We start from the raw sequence: 22913 nt of genomic DNA, 5'->3' as shown, positions 1-22913 counted from the left end.
TACACATTATAAATTTGAATATGACACGTTCTCTTTTCAGTATATACGAGTACAACAATGTCATGTAATATAGTGTTGAATAGCAGAGCCTTTACTTTTTATTAAAATATCTGTTAAAGCCCACATTGAATAATAATGAAAGTAACTAATCATATAGATTCTTATATTATTCGTAAAAAGTATTTTTTTTTACAGAAATTTCTATGTACAAAAAATATTTTCACAAAAAATATCACGAAAAAAATAATAAGAAGGGAAAATAAACTTTTTCAATATTCCACAAAAAAAAAAAAAAAAAATTGTAAATTTATCTTTTTCATAAATATGTTGACATTTTTATTATGTTACAATAATGAAAAATACATACATAAAAATTTATTACACCTTTACAAATTGTAAGATATTCTGAAAGAGTAAACTACACATGATATGGTTTCTTGTGTGTACATTTTATTGGTATGACAATATTGGTTGCTGGTATGTGTAATATCAGTTACAGGTATCTTTTTGTTCAAAATTTGTTTTACGAGACGTGTATTTGTAAATAAAATCACAATTATATGCACCATAGCATAAATATTTTTTCCTTTAACTTTCAATATATAAGTTAACAGTAACAATACAGAATACATAAGGCAAATTCCAAAAGCCTGTATGGGGGAGGCATTCGTTGATTAAAGTTTTTCAAGATCATAATATAATGTTATGCTTGCGCTTATATAATTGCATTTGGATTCCTTTTAATACAAAATTTGATTTAATAATGTTTTGTTACATAAACTCTGAGTCAATTTTATTAAATAAATAACGTTAAATGAACGAAACTGAACGAAACATTTGTTTTTTTAAATTTAATTAAATTTACATGATTTTTACAGTACAGGAATTTAGCTGAATTGATTGAATTATAATTATAAATTATTATAATAATTCATAATAAATTATATTAATAAATTAAGTTTAAATTAAAAAAAATATCAACTAAATAACAATATTTAATTTAATGAAATTCAAAGATAAAAATTCTGTGTAATTAAAAAAAATTAACCAGCCTTATCATTAATTTCGTTCGTAGCCCCGAAATTCGGAATATTATGCATATCATTTTGCCAATTTCGAATTATTAAAAAACTGCTACATTCGTAGTAAAAATGTATGTCAAAAGTCTAGGAAAGAAATGATCACACGTAACAAGCAATTTAAAGGGTACGGTTGTTTTAAATTTTTCTCTAAAGTTAAAAATAATTGCTGAATTTTTATTTTCCATTTTTCAAAAATATTTAAACACTAAAAAAGCAGTAGAACTTTCATACAATAGGATATTTTAAAAAATATACTTTTGTATGAAAGTTGTATACTTAAATAATAACAACAAAAAAATATAAATAAATATTTGACAGTGGAAATACTGATTTTGACATTCCGAAAAATGGTACTACATTGCTGATTCATAATCTTTACGAAAGCAATTTGTGACCATTTAAAAGTCTACGTTTTAGTTCAGTTTGCAATTCATAGGATTATGCGAATGGAATTCGTGATAGGGTTGAATATATTGTGTCTGTTTCTATTCCATTTTATTACCATTATATGAACTGCGATATACTAAATATCATCGACAAGATCAACAAAAAAATAATATAGGACATGTTAACTCCCTTGCAAATTTCAAGAAATTTACAATAAAAGAGTAAGTCAACATTGATTTGGTAATATTTTGATCTAAAAGCTAAGAGTAGGTGCCAAATTTAAAATTAATTTGTAACGAGTAAAATTTTATAGAATTCAGTAAAATTACATTAGACTTCACATTTGGCCCAAAAAGTTAACTTTTCACTAAAATTCTTAAGATAAAAGTTTATAACAATTTTCTGAGAAAACTGAAAAATGGAGTATTATATAAAATTTGAGTATTAATTTATTATAAATGGAGTATTAATTTATTTAATTAAGAATGGGAGAGAAAACTTGTAATTAAATTTTGAATGTCTACTATAATACATTCATTTTACAACGAAATACGACACATGGCTGACATTTTTCCAAATTTATGAAATCTGAACTACATTACGAGTATAAATGTCGGTAAATACATTTTACAGATCATGTTCTTTTTATACGCATTTCAGAATTGCAGGGAGACTACAATTTTCAATTCTCTTGTAATGGCAAGTTTTTCTATAAAAAAAACATACTTTTTTCAAAAAAATTCAAATAGTTTTCTTTCTTAATTATAGGGTAGATAAAAATTTTATCAGACACACGGGTCTTTACGATATACGCAACATTTTCTACATTTTAATTTTTATTGTTTATAAGTATATGCGTGTGTATTTATAAATATAGTAAACGTTCATATAATCACGAATTAAAATAGGTAAAAATTTTTTCCTTTGATTATATTTGTTTAACTTTTATATAAATTCTTTGTTGGTTTTAATATTTTTGTAATTGAAACCACCAAAAATTTTCCTTTGTGCATACTTAAAAAAAAAATTATATTATGTGTGTTTTTACCGTTTATTTTCTTAACAACAGTTATAATGTTTACTTTATGTTTAATTTAATGTTGGATTACTTTAAAAAATTTTTTTTTTTTTTGTATTTGTAAAAAATATTTCACAGAAGGAAAATTAAAGAAAAGTTATGTGTTTTTTTTTTCCAAGAATATAAAAATTAAGGCGCATTCAACAGTGATGGATTGTTTATATTTGCTTATATACATTAATGTAAATGAATGTGTAACCCTTAAATATAAAAATGGTTTTATAGTCATGTTTTTTTTATTCTTTTCACCTGTACATGCACATTGAACATGATTGTGTGTTTTTTTTAAGTCAGGTGAATATAAATTGGCTTTTATATGTATGTATGCATAAACACGTACATCTTTAATAAAGTAAATAAAAAAAAGAAGAACAAGAAATCATCAAAAGATTAAAAATGAAACTTCAGGTGCAAAATCTTTCCTCTTTTTTTATATACATAAGTACATATTAGCACACATACACACCCATTAATATTTGGTTCGTTTAATTTGCTTGCTATTTTGCTATTTTTGTTTTGTTATAATTTATATTAACTGTCAAGGTTTTATATAATGCACGTGTTGAAATATAAATATAAAATTAACATTAAGGAAGGCTTGCTTGTTTTATACAATAATTGTATTTTGTGTACATATTATGTAATTTCATATATTTGTATTTTTTGAGGTTGAGTTTTTATTGTGAACCAAAATCTTATTATTAGTGAGAAACCTCAAATGAAATTTATTAAATTCAATTTACATTTCATCAGTTTTTTTAACAAGAAAAGCATTATACTGCAGTAGGTAACATATTCGCAGCTATTCTATTTTATTTTAAATAGAATAATTTAGATTAGATTAGATTCTTATTTTTATGATAATTTGATTTAATAATTTCAAGCCATTTCGTAAATTTTAAAATTATTTTAAAAAAATTTCCGATTATCAAACGAAGTTAAAGCAAAATTTCCGATTTCTGCGTATTATTTTAATTTATTCTTATGTAATTAATTTATGAGTACACCTACACATACATGACATATTACTCATAAATATTATTTCTTATATTTACATATGTGTTAAATAATATTTTTAATATAATTCATTTTATATGCGGTGGAAAATAAAAATAAAAACAAAAAGAGGAGTATGAAATGTTACCATTTAAATCATGTAAATATTTACTGAAAATACAAAATGTATAGAAAATTTATTTGAATTTATAACAACCACATTGCCTACTTGTATAAATGTGTGCAAAATATACACATACCTACTGAAAGTGTGTAACGTAAATGTATGTATTATAAATAATTTTCACATAGTGTAGGATAAGTGCTTTTTTTATGAAAAGACCATATTAACATTTTTTGTTGTGCACATGGTTGTTACATTTTATTTTCAATTTAATTGCTTATTTTTATACTTTTTTAATAATTTAATTAAAAAATTATTAAAAGTGAATTTTATATTATATAATATTACGCAAAAAAGGAAAAACAAGATTGGGATGCGGAGTTTTTATTTATAAAATAATTAAAAAGTAAATTGAAATTTTTTGATGTATGACATTTTTTTTTTTCAGTTAATTCTTCTGTTGTTGTTATTATTTGTACGTACGTACCTTATTTATACATGTATAGAAATTTTGCAAAGATGTAAATATTTTTTTGCTATTATAGAATATTTTATGATTGGAATATTTAATAATTGCGTAATGAAAATTTCATTTACAGTAAAAACGAGAAAAAAAGTAGAGTTGACTTTGTCAACTCTGTGATACCCGTACGAATTTGTTGTCCTATGTGCGAATAACTAATGTGCCATAACTAACTATGGGGCAGACTATGACTTTAAGTTGCCGTATTACCATATTAATTTATGCAAAATTTCAGTACTATGTGTTTTTCAAAATACTGGTTGTGCTAAACTACTATTGAAGTTGTATGGCAGCTACCAGAAAGAGCCAAGAAATTTCAGCGAATTTCATCAAGCACATCGGCCCTACTAATATATTCACTTGTGTGAAATCTCAATATCACAGCTTTTATAGTTTCTGAGATATAGCCAAATAACTTTTGAAGTTGTATGGCAGGTACCAGAAGGAGCCAAGTAATTTTAACGACTTTTATGAGACACATTGGCCCTACTAATATATTCGTTCGTGTGAAATTTCAATACCACAACTTTTATAGTTTCTGAGATATAGCCAAATAAATTTTGAAGTTGTATGGCAGCTACCCGAACCGGCACCCCGATCACGTCCAATTTAAATAGGGTTCTGGCACTTACTACAATAAATCATTTGTGAAAATTTGGTGAACTTAGCTCAATTAGTTTTTGAGTTATCGTTCGGACGGACGGACGGACAGACAAAGCTAAATCAACTCAGAATTTGACGCTGATCAAAAACATACACTTGAGTCTATATCTAACACCGTTATTTCTTAGCGTTACAAACGGTAAGGCAAATTTAGTATACCCTTCGAACATACGTTCGTACGGGTATAAAGAAAAAAATATGAGAAAACAAAAGAAAAGGCGTTAACAATGTTGATTAATTTTCTTCTTCGAAATATTTGAATATTCTGGGTTAATAATTGATTAAGATGCGTTTGACATTATTTGGTTCTTAATTTTTTTAGTTAATAAATAATGATTGCTTCCTTTTATGAAGATATATTTACCCACAATTAAATAAATTGAAATTAATTTTAAATTCAATAGAAAATTGTGTAAATTATTTGAATAATTTTTATAAATTTTCATAACTTTATTGGCACAACTTTATTAAAAAAAAATTTTAGATGAAAATTTGTTAAGACTTGTGATATTTGACAGTATGAACTGTGTCACGATTTTAAAGGTTCCACCAGAAATTTTAAAAAATAAAAAAATAATACTTGAGTTAGTGTAATTAAAATATTTTTCCGATTAAAATATTTTTGTTTAATTTTTGTGTAATCACATTTTGTTTTCAAAAATCTTTTTAAAACATTTTAATTATTTTTTTTTTGTTTATTTTTTCTAATTACAAAAGGAAAACATAGTTGAGGTTGCTTGTACCCACATGCTTGAATTTAAAATATTTTAACTAAAAAACATTATGTATTTCAATCATTCATTCAAACAGAATTTTAAACTAGAAAATAAAATAAATTTTGTAAGAGTTTATAGAAAGTGATAATGTTCAAATTTTTCTTATCGGACTCTGATTTTCGTGTTAAAGGAATTTCTACTTCTATTTATATTTGTACATTTTATTGTTACATACATTCAACTATCTTACCATCTTTTTAAATTAATTTATTTTCAATTTAAAGAATTTTTCATTCTATTTAAAACAATAAAATCATCTTCAACATCAATAAATATCTTCATTAATGTCAAAAATAATGCTTGTTTTTAAAGTGTAAAAGATTTTTTTTAAAGAATCCATTTATGGACTCGCAATCTCATTATAAAGAATAAGGGCGAAAATAATATATAAAAAACAAAAAAAAAAAATTGTACAAGAAAGTACACAAAAACCCCAAGACCAAAAACCCTTTTTTCGCAAAATCAAATAAGAAAGAGACAAAAACATTAAAAAACTTTATTAACTTTGACAAGATCTCAAAAAAAGTTTTGAACTTTATTTTTTCTCTTTTTCATTTCTCTCTTCGTTTTTTTTTTCTTTTTTGTTTTGGTTATTTATTTATTATATTTTTATTTATTTGTTTATTTTTTCTTTAACTTTTTAAATTAAGACACTAACTGAAGAATATTTTCAAGATCTAATAGAGAAGAACCAAAAAATACCGAAATTGATGAAAAATTTCCATTTAACTAAATTACCAGCATCTTTACGAGAATTTCAGTTTCATGTCATTTTCGTATTGGTTTGTAACTTGGATGGAATTTAATTTATAGGCGATTTTGTTTTTAAGGTTTTAAGCAGAAAAACTTAACGTTATTTTCTGTTTTGTTTGTTCGCCATTTTATTTTTTTTTTGGGTTTTTTTTTTTGACTTTTTCTGCATTTTATTTTTTTCTTTCAATTTTAATATTTTTATTAAGTAAAATTATCCTAATGGGATTTTCTTTGTTTATTCTGCGTTTTTTTCAAATTTTTGTGCTTTGCTTGTATTTTCTTCCCTGAAATTATGAATAATGTATATTTTTTGGTGTATTAAATCCAATTTATGGAATAAAAATATAAAGAAAAAAATTAAAAATAAAGGGAATTTTGGATTTTTTTCTCTCAATTTTTAAAAAAGAATTTTGTAGAAAACAGAACAGAAAATATGAAAAAAAATTATGAAAAAATAATGCGCTCATTTAAAACGGAATACGAAAAAAAAAGAGAATTTTTTACTGCTCATTCTCATTTGCATTCATAAATTTGATGTCATATTAAATTTGTATTGGTATTATAAATGAGTTCTCTGTTTATTAATGGTAAGAAATTAAGTTTTAGGTTAAATATGGTCCTTTCTATATTGGTGTTAATATTTTATTAGTTTAAGTTCTAAATGCTTAATGCGAATAAAGTCTTCGCATACTATCTTAAATATAATTCTGAAGAAAGTTTTATAACAAGGTTTTTCTTAATAAATCATATTTAAATATACTGTGCATGTATATATAGACTAATTCAATATTATCAACATAATACATTTATATACGAGTAAAATTTAATACTATTGTACTTTTCTTATTTTTGATTGGTTTTGCTGTTAAATATAAATTTAATGATTTCCTTGTTCTAAAAACTGAAATATTATTGAATGGAGTTTTGTAATACTACATGATAACATTAGAAATTTGAATTCTCCTTGCCATAATCTGCGGTTTACCGATTCCAAAGTTATTAATAAGAAAAAATACAAAACGATCATTTTAAATTAAATCTAATTTTTGAACTGGACTCAATTAAAGTATGTTTTTCCGACTTAAATTAAATTTTTTTAGTCACAGATTTTAATAGACAATTTAAGTACGTACATGTAATTTATAGTGATATTTTGCACTCTTCAGTTTCATCGAAGATCCTATATCTTCAGTCTATTCTAGTATATTCCAAATATTTTAAGTTCTTATGATGTAATTGAAATTTAATTAGCCACAATTATTTCTTTTTTCAAATTTCGGAACAGAACTAAATAGTGGAACTTTTACGTAAGTGATACTTTAAAAGAAGTTTAGATTAAAACGTGAGTTTTTGATTGCGATCTAATTTATTGAAAATATTTTTTTCCATAAGATATTAGAGAAAAATTTTTTAATACAATTCCTAGATACATATAAAAATTTTCATATTAAGAAAGTTGTTCACATGAAAAAATATTAAACGTAAAAGTGCTTGCAATAATAATAAAAATGAGTAAAATAAAACCTTTGTGAATTTAAAACTTAAACTGGCGAAAAATGTTAAGAACAATGACATTTGTGACTGTTTAGAAAGAAAATCACTCTATGCACAAGTATGCATACGTATATGTAAATACATATGTATAACATTATTATAATAAAAAAAGTGCACAGCGAATTTTCTGTAATTCTTTTAATTTAACTGTACTTAAAGTTTTATTTATTTTTATTTTCAAATTTTACAGTTTTTATTTTTGAAACTTTAATTAAAACTTTTAGTTAAAAGCAAAATTACAGATTTGCACTTTTTTTTTCTGTGCAAATAAAATGGCCTCTTATAGTTAGCATAATCTATAAAAAAATACTTTTTGGGTTACTTTTGGTTTTTATTTTTTTTTACAAAATTTTATTTAATTTTTTTTGTATAAATTTTTTTTGCCAATGCATGTACATATATATTTTAATCCTTGATGACGTTGTCGGACCATATAATGATGTTTTCCGGAATCAGTTAAAAATCCAACGATATAAAATGAGAAAAATGAAAATGTTGTAAAAATTGGAACAAGCGATTTAAATGATGATGTGTTGCGCTTATATGAAATATACACAAACAAACGTATGTATATTTACATAGAGTATATTAAATTATGTATGGTTGTATGTATTTATATAATTGCATAGTGTATTTTTAGATAAAAAGGGAAAAAAATCATTTTGTATAATGCAATAATTTATCGTATTCAAAAGTTTGAAAAGCTGGAGACAAATTTTTTCTTTTATTTGGTTTGTTTTTTGCTTCACCCTAGTTAAAAAAATATGTATGCAAAAAAAAAAAAAAACAAAAATGGGAAAAAAAATTGTAAAACTTTGGAAAGTAATAAGAAGAAAAAAAAAGAAAGAAACAAAACGGAAAAGTTAAAATCTCATAATGAATTTCTGGAATATATTTTCCCTGTTTTTTTCACCAAGAGTAGCAGTCAGTGTATTATATGCAAGTAAAGCGACAAAGTGAGAAAGAGATGGAAAAAAGAATGAAGGAAATTATTGAGAAAAAAAGTGTCACGCGTATCAGTTTTCCATAAAAAAAAACCCGATTGTATTGAAATTCCTAGAGTTTCAATGCAATAAATACCTTAATCAAAAAATACATTTGAATGGCTGCTAAAGTGATATATTCAATACATGAACACATTCCTATTTTTTTAAAATTTGACTTTTAATCAAGACTCGATTGCTTTTAAATGTTTAAATATTATGTTGAAAGTGTTTTTGTTTTATAGATAATCATTCATATCATGAATTTCGTTCGTAGCTCTGAAATTCGAAAAATTGCGAATATCATGTTGTCAATTACGAATTACTAAAATTCTTCTCCGAATATTCGTAATGGAGTAATCATACATAAATTACGTTCAGTCTAGTAAAAACAGCCCTCAAAAGTTTAAGAAAAAAATAATTACACCCAACAAGCAATTTAAATTTTCAAGTTTTTTTGTTTGAGTTTGAGTTACTTTAACATAGCTAGCGTGAAGTGAAATGAATCAATATTTGCTTTAAAGTATTCTTTTGGATGAAAGTTATTTACTGAGGTAGCAACAAAAAATATAAATAAACATTTGACAGTTGAAATAAAATATTGATTTTGATACTCCGAAAAATGGTGCTGGTATTGACGGTTCATAATCTTTTCGAAAGGAATTTGTCATCATTGATTAGGTTTAATAGAAATTATATGAAGGTAAAGTTAAAAAGAAAAAAGGGAATATTATCTTCTCAAAATTAAGAAATTGCCTTCTAAAACAAGAGCTTAATAAAATATTTAATTTATGAAAAACAAAAAATTTAAATATCAAATTTAAAAAATTTGTCAAAAAAGAGGGGATTTATAAGCTACTGTTCAAAGCACTTAGATCTAAACGTTTTGTCTTTAATTTGATTGATTCAAATCATCCCAGTTACTTATAAAACTTATTTTAATTTCTCTAAAATTATCCAAGTTCATAATAATATAACCTTTTCAGGAAACTAAAATATATACGCATATACATACACATTTATACATATATTTAATAATAAAAGTAATAAACCTTAACCGTTATTATTGGGTTTCTTTCCTGGTGTTTTATTACTACTTGTGCATTTAATATTCGTTTTTTTTGTTTGTTTCCCTTTTCTTTTTATTCATATAATAAAAAACTACTCCTTTTTTTTAGATGTCCTTTTGTCAAACGATCTACTTTCATCATATATAACAGAGTTTTTCTTTCTCTTTAATAATAATTTTTTTTTATGTTAAAAAACAAAAAAAAAACAATGTAATCAGTAAATAAATGCACAAAAATAAAGAAACAAGTGGATATAAAACGATAAAGTCTGGGCACGCTGTGTTAACATCCGTGTACAAACAAGAAACAGAATGAAAAGAAAAACAACAGAAAACAAAGTGGAATTTTCAATACACACTACATTATATTATACGAAAAAATTTTCCTCTTGCACACACACAAAAACTTTTCATCTAAATATGTGTGTGTGAGTTGGTAATGTATTATACTTCGTTTTGAATATTTTCCCCAAAACGTTCATTTTATTTCATTAAATACCCAGACCCAATGATGGCAACTTAAATTTTGATTTATATGCAGCTTGTTGGTTATTTTTTCCTTGTGTTTTTTTTTATTTAATAATAATTTTTGTATTTCTTATGTTATTCCTCTTGTTTTACTATTAATAACATACACATTCATATACATATGAAAAATACAATCTGTTTCTATTTTATTTACGTATACATATTATTATATTTGTATAAAAAACGGAAAATGAGAAAATAATTGAAGTTTACTTACATTATGAGACCATGTGATACGATGTTCTTTGGGGTTAGCTTTGATATGACATTCAAAATAGACATCATCACCCTCCTTGATATCATCCGCTTTTAATGTTGAGCCCAGTGATAACGTCACCGTCGGTGGATCTATATGTATACATTTTTTTTTATTTTTTGGTGTAATAATGTTTTAATCAAAAACGATGCCATTAAGTTATGATGGATGGATTGTAGAAGCGCAAAAGGAAAACAGAATGAAAAAAAAAAAATTTGTTTCATTAAATTTATATTTTTATTAAAAAACTATTTTAAATCTATAAATTCATTTCAAATATAACACAATAATGTATGTAATGTAGATATATGTATATATGTATATATTAATTTGTATTTTATTCAAATTTATTGTTATTCAAAATTTTATTGTTTTTCTGTTCGGTTGCTTTTTTTACATTTTAACCATAAAAGCGTGCCATCATCAAATTAGTGTTTTTTTTCCTATTTTATTGAATAAGTGAAAAAATAACAGGGTGGTGATTATAATATAGATTCAAGCATAAGATATACTTTTGTAAAAAGAAATAAAGGATTTCCTGTACAATTTATATTACTTTTTAGTTTAATAACTTAATAATAATTTTTATTAATTTAAATATATTTTGTGAAGAAAAACTCTACCACAGTACGTGCTATAAAAATTCAAAATATTTTAGTATTGAAATATTAATTAGAAAAGTGGAAGCAAGATGAATTTTCAAAAAAGAAAAAAGTAGTTATGCATATATATTTTAAATGAAACCACTTAGTACGGGGCTATTAAATTTCAATTAGGAAAAAATACTTAAATTGGAAACTTCGGAGATCGAGACAAAGTATAGGAAAAATAAAAATAAAATAAGGTGTCGATATATAGGTAAGCTTTGTATAAGATTTGTAAAGCTATGAAATCTTTATAAATAAAGCAGTTTTTTGGAAGACTACATCATTATATTTTCTAACTGTTATTATATTACTAGTAAAACTTTTTCTGATGTCAGATTAATTAAATAAATTAATTCTAGCATACATTTGGGCGTAGTGGAAACAAGAATTTTTCGAAATAGCTAATATTAAAAATATTTTCAAAAAACATTTTCAAATATTTTAATAAATAAAAAAAAAAACTTCCTATTTAACAGGTAGTTGACTAAATAGATAGGAAATTTTCTTATAAAAACCATAAAACTGTACACGTTGATGATATTAATTCAGCTGGAAAAAATTTTCAGCTGGAAAAAATTTATCAAACCGTCTCATCTACAAAATTTTGAGGATGAGACGGTTTGATCAACTTTTGGGTTATGTTCGATTACTATTACTGGATCTTTACAACGTGCTGACTTTGCGTTTAAGACTATGTTTAAGGAAATAATCAGCGGATATTCCAGAAATCAAATCTATAAGCTTCGTCTGATAAATTAACTTTTCGAGAAAATCAGGTGTCAATATCTGTACTATCCACAATCAAGCAAAAGGTTAACAACGGAAATCGTTAACTAGGTTAACAAAGTTGTGGTTCCCCGCTTTGGTTCTACTTTTAAAAATATTTTTGCGCTCAATTTTGTTAGCAAAATTAACTAAGAAACTTACAGGAAAATCGAATCACGGGACATAAATCTCTGCTAAAAGTCAAAATTACATTTTTCTATGTACATTAAAGTTTAATTTTTGTCTTTCATAGAATTTTAAATAAAAATTATAAATATATTTTTTTTAAATTTTTACAATTATATGCAACACTTTAAGAATGCGTTCGGTTATGTACTGAAAACATCAAATTTTTTTTATTTGTCATTATATAGGTAGGTATGTAGGAAATTCTCCGTTATCAAAGAAATTCTGATATCTAGGGATCTATCGATTTGAACCGACTTTCTGAACTTTCCTCAATATTTAAATTTTTCATAATTTGATTTATTATAAACAATTCTAAAATGACTAATGAAAAAGCATATATTTTGATCTGATAAATCATAAATTTTGGTATGATTGATCAGTGGCTCACTGAATATAAATAGATCGCTTACAGTAGCATGCATCACTAATTTGCTGCAAAAGTACTAAAATTTTACCGATACTTCTGCTTAAATTAAGATTTGAAGTTTTGCTTGACACTCTTATCAAAATATGTTGTGTAAATAAATTGTACATGTATTGAAATGTTTACGCTTTAACGATTTTAAGTATACATTTCATATGTATGCATGCTCTTTAAGGTAACATTTACCAGCAACGTGTAATTACTTTGATCAATGAACAGAAAAAAAAAATAGATTTTTAATTGTTAAGACCTTAAGTTTACACAATAATAATGAAGTTTTTTTTTTAATAACAAATATAAAAAACACGCAAAATTTTTTAATTTCGTGTTAAATTAATTGGTGTAGCAATTAAAAATATTTTCCATTTCTTATACAAAATAAAAATGTGTGTAATAAAAAAAAATAAAAATTTAATTGCGTTTTCTTTATTATTTTCCGTTTTAATAATAGTTTCCTTAATTATAATTATAAATTTTAATAATATTGCGTTACTCTTATTACCTGTTTTTGAAAATTATTTAATACAAACTTTTAAATACGCATTAAAAGTGTATTTTACATTGTGTGCTTAGTAATAATTTTTAACATGATGGTTGTACCTTTAATTTTCGAAAGTACATTTAAACGCGTAAGATTTTAAACATTTCTTTCTTTTACGTACTTTAATTTAATCTTCAATTTACTTTCGAAATTAAATTTTACTTGAATGTATGACTTCTGGGTATTTGAGAAAATATCGGAGCTAATTAAACTAAGTATGTAATATGTACTAAATTTTGGCAAAACGTACAAACACAAAATATGTAGAGAAAACTGGAATTTAGAACAAAATTAAGAAGCGCCAAGCTCATCGGATTTAAATTTTTAAAAATTGGATTAAAATAATGTTATCATTTTTTTATTAATATTGTAACAAAATAATATTTGTCACAAAATATATTGTCGCTTATTATATTACATAAGAATGTATGCGCCGTTAAAATGGTTTCCCAAATCTATTTTCTTTAAGAATTTTTTCGAAAATCAGTCAGGGTAACTGTTTGTGATAAAATTTCTTAACATATGCAAATTGAAAAGTTCTTTATATTTTCTTTTTACATTTTTTAATTAAATTTATATTTTCTGTTGCATGGCATAAATGATTAGCTTCTGTATTTATAGAAATTTTAAATTCGAAAATTTGCAGTGGTATGTTACTTATGTCGTCAAAAAATGCCATTTTGAGGTCTTTGAGGGTCTATAACTTTTAGATGGGGGGAGATAGGTAAAAAATTTCTTATCCGGAAATAAGTCTCTAGTATAGGTCTATGAACATATTTGTAAATTTACGTTAAATTCAGGTTTCTATCTTCAGGGTTGTAGAAGAAAATGATCCTACGCACGGACGGGCGGTTAGAGTAATGCTAATAAATAAAATTAATTTTACATACATAGTTAATTAGTTAATTCACCTCAAATTGATTATTTTTTTAAAATATTTAAAACTAACCAAAAAAAAAAGCAGGAACATTAAAATTAAAACTCAAAATACTATCAGTCATACAAGCATAATTAAAATTACTGGGGCATAAAAAAAGTTTTTTTAGAAATCAATATGCAATTAGTAGAAGAAAATTTTTTATAATTTAATTAAATAATAATTATAAATAATAATAAAAATAATTGATTATTAAATGAAAATTCATTATGTGTATGAATTATTCATTAGATTAAATGCACATAATATTAAAATCAATAAATTATTAATGAATTAGCATGTTAAATAAATTATTATTTTTGTTTTTCATAATAATTTTTTTGTTATTATTGTCTGTTCGAACTTAAATTAACTTTAAAATAAATTGTTTTTGCGTTAGAAATTTGATATACACTAAACCTAAAGCACCTTACATACATTACATTTTTTTAATTTTATTATACTGAAATATTAATTTACATTTAGATATTTTAATTTTAATTTTAAAGTTGATTAAATTGAAATTTTGACATAATTAGCTTCGTTGTTTAAATTTTACATTTTTTCAAAAATTATTTAGCATTTAAAATCATCAAGATTTCAATCAACTCAATTTTTTTGCAATCGAAAATTAAACCTATTAAAAATGTGCAATACAAAAGAGAAATATTACATAGACACATTCTACTTTAACTTGTTTGGAAAGACTATTACAAGTTGGAATTCATAAATTGTTATAAATGACGCCCTATTTTATAATATTGGAATACTGCATTCACATTATATTTAAAACTATTTTCCATTTTAGCAAATGTAATTGTGGTAGTTGGGAGTTTAATTATTATTATATTTTCATATATTTTATGTACATACTTATGAACATTATAAAATTATGATGAAGTTATAATTTAATTTTAATAATATTTTTTATACATTTATATTTTGCTGACAGCGTTTTATATTTAACGAATTCATTTATCTGGAAAAATCAATCAAATCATTTCTTATCAGTATAATGTCTGTTGCAACAATGATTGCGTAAAAGCAACATGATTTTTAATACCATATTTAACGTAAAAAATAAATTTAATATATGACAGAAAAAATAAATTAAAGGTGTTTTAAAAAAATGTTTAATGTCTAGCTTTTAAATTTGTGGTATTGACGAGTTAATCTTATAATTTAATACATAGTAGGTATTAAATTATAAGATTAACTCGTTATCAAAAAAATTAAAAATTTTCGAAGGGATATTCAAACAATATTTGGCAAGAAATTACTTTTATAGTTAGACGTTGTGTTTGAGAGACAATTTCAGATTTTGAGATTTAATAATTTCATCTCGTATACTTCTTCAATTTCGTTTAGTTATTTAATATAATCTTTCTTCAAATGAAATTTAAAGATTCAACTTTAATTAACTCGAAAATCATTCTTCTACATACGAGTACTTACATATTTCGAAGTTCAAGGTCTTAAATCAAATATTCTCGAAACACGTTTTGTTTTAAGTCATTAACAATAATTACACATTATACATTTGACTAAAAAACGTGTTATTCCACATAAGAAACATTTGAAGATTTTGAATTCCTCGAAAAAAAATGTTATATAAGCAATATAAAACAAATGTATATGAAAAATATGCTCATAATTCATAAATGATCTGGTTTAACTATTAGACAAATATGATAAAGATCAATACTGTTTTAATTTACTTTGTTAATTGATTTTCTTAAATAACAATTCTTAACTAATTGGAAAATTTTCAAATAATAAAAAAATATTTGATTTTTTTATATTATGGCCCAAAAAGTTTTCGATTTCATATTTTGAGATTTATAATTAGAAATAGAAATTAAAAAATTCTTTTCTTGTAGGACTCATGTCAATACACAATATAATTTCCCAATATTCTTATTTTAATTCCAAAATGCTTATTTGCTAATATGGGATGTTTTTTTTCACCCTCGGTTACAGAGGCCCTTAAGCTCTTCTCACGTCGACCTATAGGATCTATAGTGATTCCCGTACCCATCTAGATTGGCCCTATACCTAGGCCTCTGACAAACCGCATCCCGCATTGCTTACTCTTTTCCAATGGCCTATCGAGGGTCAGTGTCTATACTGAAGGCATCCACCAAGAGCCTCAAATCAATGAACTACGAATTATGGCAAGTTTCTGTCTCTTAAGTCTAAAGGAGGCATACATTTCTTAGAGTGTGGCAGGCCGGGAAAGCTGTTCCGATGTTCAACTCTGGCCCGCTCCTCCCAATCCTATGAAAAGAACCACTGCTTCCCTTCAAGCGATACCATTAGCTCTCTCATTCTTATCTATTCCGTAGTGTTTTGCCACCCGTATTAACGTTAACCTGTTGTGCTTAGCCAGGACATCAAGACTATCAACGCATTCTTTCAGTAGCCTGAATCCTACTACATCAGAGGAAAAGGCTCCAAGACCGGTCCTACTGTCCGACATAGTAAATATCCTGCTCCTTTTGATATTCCTTCTGATCCATTCTAGAGCAAACAGTTCTATGGCATAAGTTTCAACCTAAAATATTGATGGGCGGTGTCCGAGGGCGCTCCCCGTATAGGAGATTATTACGCCGTAAAATATGGGACCTTCGTATGACGACTGTTATTATATTGATCAGGAACAACAATTCTTATATTGGAGTATCTTATTCTTAAAATAAGAAAAATAAAAAATTATTTTTAACACTTTAATACAAAGTATTGAAAATAAAATTCAACTTTATAAGAATTTATTTTTTCAAATATTTTTTTTACGAAATCAAAAATTTATTTATAATTAAATTGGATGCGCTTTTATGTTATACCGCATAAAATTTTTTTATTTTTGTATGTCTTTGTTTTTTATTTTTTAATATTTTATTGAATGTTTTCGTGCGATATTGAAAGAATTTCCTTGCACAACGTGTATTATTTGAAGGATTCAAGGAGAATTTTTCTTTTTCTCAAAGTTTTGTGAAACTTTCTATTTGAGCATGCCCCTGATATTAAATGTGCATGTTTTTGTTTCTTTTGTTTTAATTTCTATAAGTATGTAATTCAATAATTCGAATATTTTTCAATTTAAAAACTTTTTATATTATTGCTTTTAAATTCAATTGGATTTTTCTTTTTTCTTTCTTATACATAAATGAAATCTATACATATATAATATACTTATTTATTTACCATTGCAATAAAATTAAAATAAATAACTGTAAAATACCATAAAAAATAACAGCTTAAAGTATAAAAACAAAATATAAAACTAAAAAAAAATTTGTTCTTATGTTTTTAATACTTACACATAACATTTAATAAAATTGAATCCTCTAAAGCTGAATTAGGAAGACGTGGATTAGATCCTTCACATTTAAGTATAGTGCCATCATCTTCTGGTACTGGTCGAAATGTTAAAATTGATGTTACAATACTACCATTTTGAATGGAATATATCTGAAAGATGATGAAATAAATGATGAGAATTTAAAAGTACAAGAATAAAAAATTTAAAACAAAAAATGTATAACAAAAGCAAAATGAAGTGAAAAGAGAAAATATTGTTTTTTCATGTTCTTTATTTTAAGAAAATGTCAATCTTATGGTGTAATCTCTGTCCTTTAGTATTTTTAATTGTACGTTTTTTAAGTATTTCCAATGTTATTCAGTTTTTAAAATAATTTAATTTAAAAGCATCATTAGAAATTAGTAATGAAAAGACCGACCGGCATTTGCGGTATTTTGCATATTGAATTTTCTATACAGTATTGTTTTTTTTTTCATGAGAAAACGTAAATAAAATAGTTTTAACGATATATCCGACTGCCGGTCTGAAATTCAGTGTACTCCTGTTTCTTAATTTTAAAAGATCCAAAACCAATTTTGGTAGAGATATTAAATATTAGAGTTTACTTTAAAGAAAATAATGAATTAACGAATTTTTGAAATAGCAATTAGGCCTTTTCCGACAATCGAATTTCCATATGTCTCTAACGATGAAACAATTTTCTCTAACGATGAAACAATTTGCTGAAATGCTACAAATACTTTGCTCGAGTATTTCGTATATGGTGAAAAGGCAGGTGATAGTTTAGACATTTGTGTTCATAGGATAATTTAATAAACCGACAATTTTTTCATGTATATTGAATTTCGAGAGCTGAACCAAATTTACATCTTTTGAATTACGAGTATTATTTACTACATTATATCTTGCAATTAAGAAAAATCTTCTAATTATATATTTAATTATAATTTTCCTAAAATTTGAAATATGCGTGTAAATTACATTTTGAAAACTTATTGAATTACCTATAGAATTCTATTCTATAGGTAGAATTGTGTTAAAAAACAATTTTTAACACAATATTGTCCTTAAAAAAATTAATTATTTTTTTACTTTTACCTTATTTCAAATTGCATTCAGCAGAGTACAATAATTCGTATATCGAACTCAAACCTAATACATATGTATAATGGTAAGTAAGACCAAAGTAATTGAAGAGCATAACTTATACTGATATAATAATATTCATTGACTTGGAAAGTATAATCGGTCTGAAAAATATTTAAAACGCGACAGAGCAGAAATAAGAAATTTTTTTTAAAATTTGCAAATAAATTACAAAATATATTTACAATGTATCGGAGCAAGTAGATTGCAAATTTTTTTTGCTAATTTGTGGGAGCGTTACTTCTAAATGTAGTTTTTACTTGACTAGTATTATATTTTCAAATTTTATAGCTATAATTTTCCATTTTCAAATTTGTTTTATGTTATACTAAAATGAAGATAACCCTCTTGAGGAAAATATGTAGCGGTTTTTACTTTTTTTATATGAGAATATAATTTTTTTTCTTTTTCTTTCTGTTTTCTAAGTGATTTGAGGGAATAAAGGTATTTGTTCAACGAATCATTGTAATTGAAATAAAAATACTACAAAATGCTTCAGATTATTTTCACGATTGTTTACAACCATTTTTCGTTTTTTTTTTTGTTACATTTTGTTCATGATATTTTTTTCATTTTCTTTACTTATACAATGTAATTTTTTTTTTCTTATTGTTGACTCATTTTTCGATTATAAGGACTAAAGGAGAGTTAAATATTTTATTTCTTATTATTATTTTATTTTTGTTTTTTTTTTTTATATATTTTGTGTGTTTTGGTATATATGGGTTTAACTTTCTTTCTTTTTTGTTTTTATATACTTGTTTCATATTGTTACCCCTGAGAAGTACAATATTGTCTAATTTGATATTGTTATATTTTATATTATAAGACATAATATAATATACTTTTAAGATATAAAAGATTGTGTTTCCTTACACATAAGTATTGTCTTAATATGTAGGTACATTACATTATATATATACATTGAAATATATAAAATATATGAAAATAATGCGAAGAAAAATATAAAATAAGAAGCTAAAAAGAAAAATTAGGAGATTGATAAATAAAATAATGAAAGGGATTTAAAGTCAAATAAAGTGAAAGCACGTTCATTTTTACATTTCCACAAGAATATAAAAACCAAAATTACGAGGAAAGATATTAAGAGATCCAAGGAAATCATATCTTTGTATTAAAGGATAATAAGAAATGAAATAAAAAAAAAAAACAACAAAGAACAAAAGAAACAAAAAATTAAATAATTTTTTAACAATTTAATTTTAGTGAAGAGAAATTTTTTTGGTTGTGCTTCTTTTTTTTTATATCATTTCAAAATGGAGATTCAAAAATCATTTAATATTATTAAAAATGAAATTTAATAACTTTATGGAAGTGGAGGCGAATGTTGGGACTAATTAATTATTTTAAAATTAATTTGAAAATATAAATTATATTAAGAGTCGATTTTTCATAATAAAAATTTTAATTAAATTTAATTATACCGAATGGAATTCAATTCAAAAGAAAATTTAAAATTTAAGTTCAGTAATAAATTTCTGGATGAATGAAATTGGAAATTTCATATTTTTTTTATGAAATATGTATGTATATTGAAATTTTGTATATGAATTTTAATTGACTATAGCGGAAAACATTGATTTAAAAAGTGAAAATTGTCCAAAATTGAATATTAAGTTTTGTATTTTTGAGATTGTTCTTTAATAATACTGAATGCTTGTGTAATAATTTTGGTTTGTGATAAATAATATTTTATGAATTATAGTACACCAAATTAACACCAATTTTAACATCAATTTCTTGCCACGTTCTACTTTAAACACATTTGTAAAACAGTGTAATTTTAGCAAATTAAAATAAAATTTCATTAAATAAATTTTCAGTTTACTCAGCTTACTTCAACATAGTTGAAAATGTAAACAATTATATTACATAATTATTTTTTGTTCTATATAAGTATGTGTATGTATTGAAGTATGTGGTCTATAATTTAAAATAGAATGCAGTTTATATATATAAATTAAACTTAATTGCTATTTGTTTATTAATTTTAAATAATAAGTTTTTGTGTGGCAATAGGCATCTAATTTCAAGGGCATGTAATGTAACAAGTTTATTTGTAAGGCGATAGTTTTATGAGAAATTATTGTGTGCATGTGTGTATGTTTTAAAAGGCTCATAATAACAATATTATAAAAATATGCAATACTTTACCTTCCCCCTTTTAAATGGCCGATTATTTTGAGTCCATTTAATGTCTGTTTCTGGAACTGAACCACCAACGTAACATGTCAAATTATATTCAACTTCCGATATTAAAACTTTAGGCTTTTCAGATATATTTACATGTAAAGGTTTCACTATAAAATTTAAACAAAAATTAAAAATTTTTGTTAAAATTTTAAAAAATTCAAAATTGATGTTCTTAATTTTTAAAATAATCTAACATTTTGTATTTTAACTTACATAACATTTCAATTCGAATATTTTTCTCTGCTGGCGGAACTAATTTTGTATTTGATGCTTGACATTTATATGTTGAATTTAATGCATTTCGACTAATATGATTGACTTCTAAACGATTAACAGTCACATGTCTACCCATTGATACACCATTACCACCTGACATTATCATCTGTGATCCATTAAACCACGTAACAGCTGGTTCAGGTCGCCCTGTAAAAAGTTTATATAAAAACAAAATTTTATTTTTAATTTTATCTCATTTTAAGCTGCTTTAATTTTGTGGGGATTTTTTTTTTATTTTTATATTATAGAAATATTGAAAATCTTTGAAAGTAAATTTTTATAATCTGCAAAGTAATAGTTAAGTTTTGCTAAGTAATTGAATATTTTCTTATAAAATAAGGAAAAAAAAATATCCATGAAACGAAAAGAAAAGTTTTTACTCGCAAAGATAAGAACTGTTTAAGAATATTAAGAAAATTTTTAAAAGATATTAAGAAAAATTCTTTTATATAGCAAATAGCACTAATACACATGAACTATGTGCTTGTAAATACTTATAATATATACATAATATATTAATTATTTTACAGGGAGCATTTAAGTTTAAAAAGTTTTAAGGTAAGCAGTTAATTGATTTGACGTGAGCTAAAATAAAATTGTTGAAGTAGATTGAAATTGAATGATTTTTTTTTGTATATGTGGTAATTTGTATTATTAAATTATGCTTGTGTAAATACATTTTAGGAATTTTTCCAATAGATTTTTATTTATTTCAATAGTATAAATTATATCAATAATAATCACCAGTAGATTAAAACGCACGTGACTTAACATTTTTTCAAATACAAATGTATTTTTTAAACATTCACGGCAATTTTTTAAACATTCACGGCAACTAGTCCAAATTTTAAGACTTCAAACTTTTATTGAATTAACTTTGTTACTGAATAATTTAGTCAGAACATGACGAGTGTATTTTTGATTAAGAGGACGATTATCGTAACATTTTTTTTTTTTGTAAAAATTCGATAAACCTTAAGTAATATTGGAGATATAGGGGAAATAAAATTAATATTACTTGTGAAATTTTGAAATAAAATAAAATTATTAACGATATTCATAAACTGTTAAAATTTAAAACTGATTCCAAATTATAAGACAAAAATAGCTTTAAAACCTAACGAGAAACTGAATTCAGCGAAAAAAAGGAAAACAGAATTGCTTAAAATTTTTCGAATTTTTGTGATTTTATTTTGAATAAAAATTTTCAAATAATCATTAAAGTCAAATAACCATATTTGCTAGATATTGTGATATTTATACATTAATTTTTAAGATTGTGAAAATTTGTTAACCAATTACCTAAATTAATCCAAAAAATTGAACACATAGATCGAAAACATTATAATCTATTAAAATCACATTAGTTTCAGAAAAAAATCATTCACGAATTTGAACTACTTTTTATATTATTATAAGAACTTTTAAATTCCCAATTTAATTTAAATTTCTTTGATTTATTAATTATTAATTATGAAAAATAAAAATTTCTCATACCTACATAGTCCCAATATTCAAATAAAATTTATTTTCAATTGAAATTCAACATTAATGTAAAATATTCAATAAATAATTCACAAATTTCATTTTAATTTAATTTTTTTTAATATTTCTAATATTAGAATACGAAACAATTTAAAAGCAATAATATAAAAATGCTTAAAAAATTCTAGTAATCTATGTAGAAAAAAAAATTAATTT

The 22913-nt window shown here is 24.0% G+C and overlaps 1 protein-coding gene across 2 annotated transcripts in view; it reads right to left on the bottom strand.

The window, feature by feature from the left end:
* LOC129612864 (uncharacterized) overlaps window positions 1-22913 on the bottom strand; it is a 186362-nt gene that overhangs the window by 85173 nt on the left and 78276 nt on the right. For both annotated transcript variants that reach the window (XM_055526660.1, XM_055526670.1), the window contains exons 5-8: window positions 21150-21359; window positions 20898-21043; window positions 17575-17725; window positions 10734-10864 (exon numbers count right to left, since the gene is read on the bottom strand). In XM_055526660.1, the coding sequence (XP_055382635.1) occupies window positions 10734-10864; window positions 17575-17725; window positions 20898-21043; window positions 21150-21359 (638 nt within the window). The remainder of the gene's footprint in view (window positions 1-10733; window positions 10865-17574; window positions 17726-20897; window positions 21044-21149; window positions 21360-22913) is intronic.

The sequence above is a fragment of the Condylostylus longicornis genome, unplaced genomic scaffold, assembly GCF_029603195.1.
Source record: "Condylostylus longicornis isolate FDR11 unplaced genomic scaffold, ASM2960319v2 ptg000004l, whole genome shotgun sequence".
In the NCBI taxonomy this organism is placed as follows: Eukaryota; Metazoa; Arthropoda; class Insecta; order Diptera; family Dolichopodidae; genus Condylostylus; species Condylostylus longicornis.
This window is presented reverse-complemented; position numbering and strand designations above follow the sequence as displayed.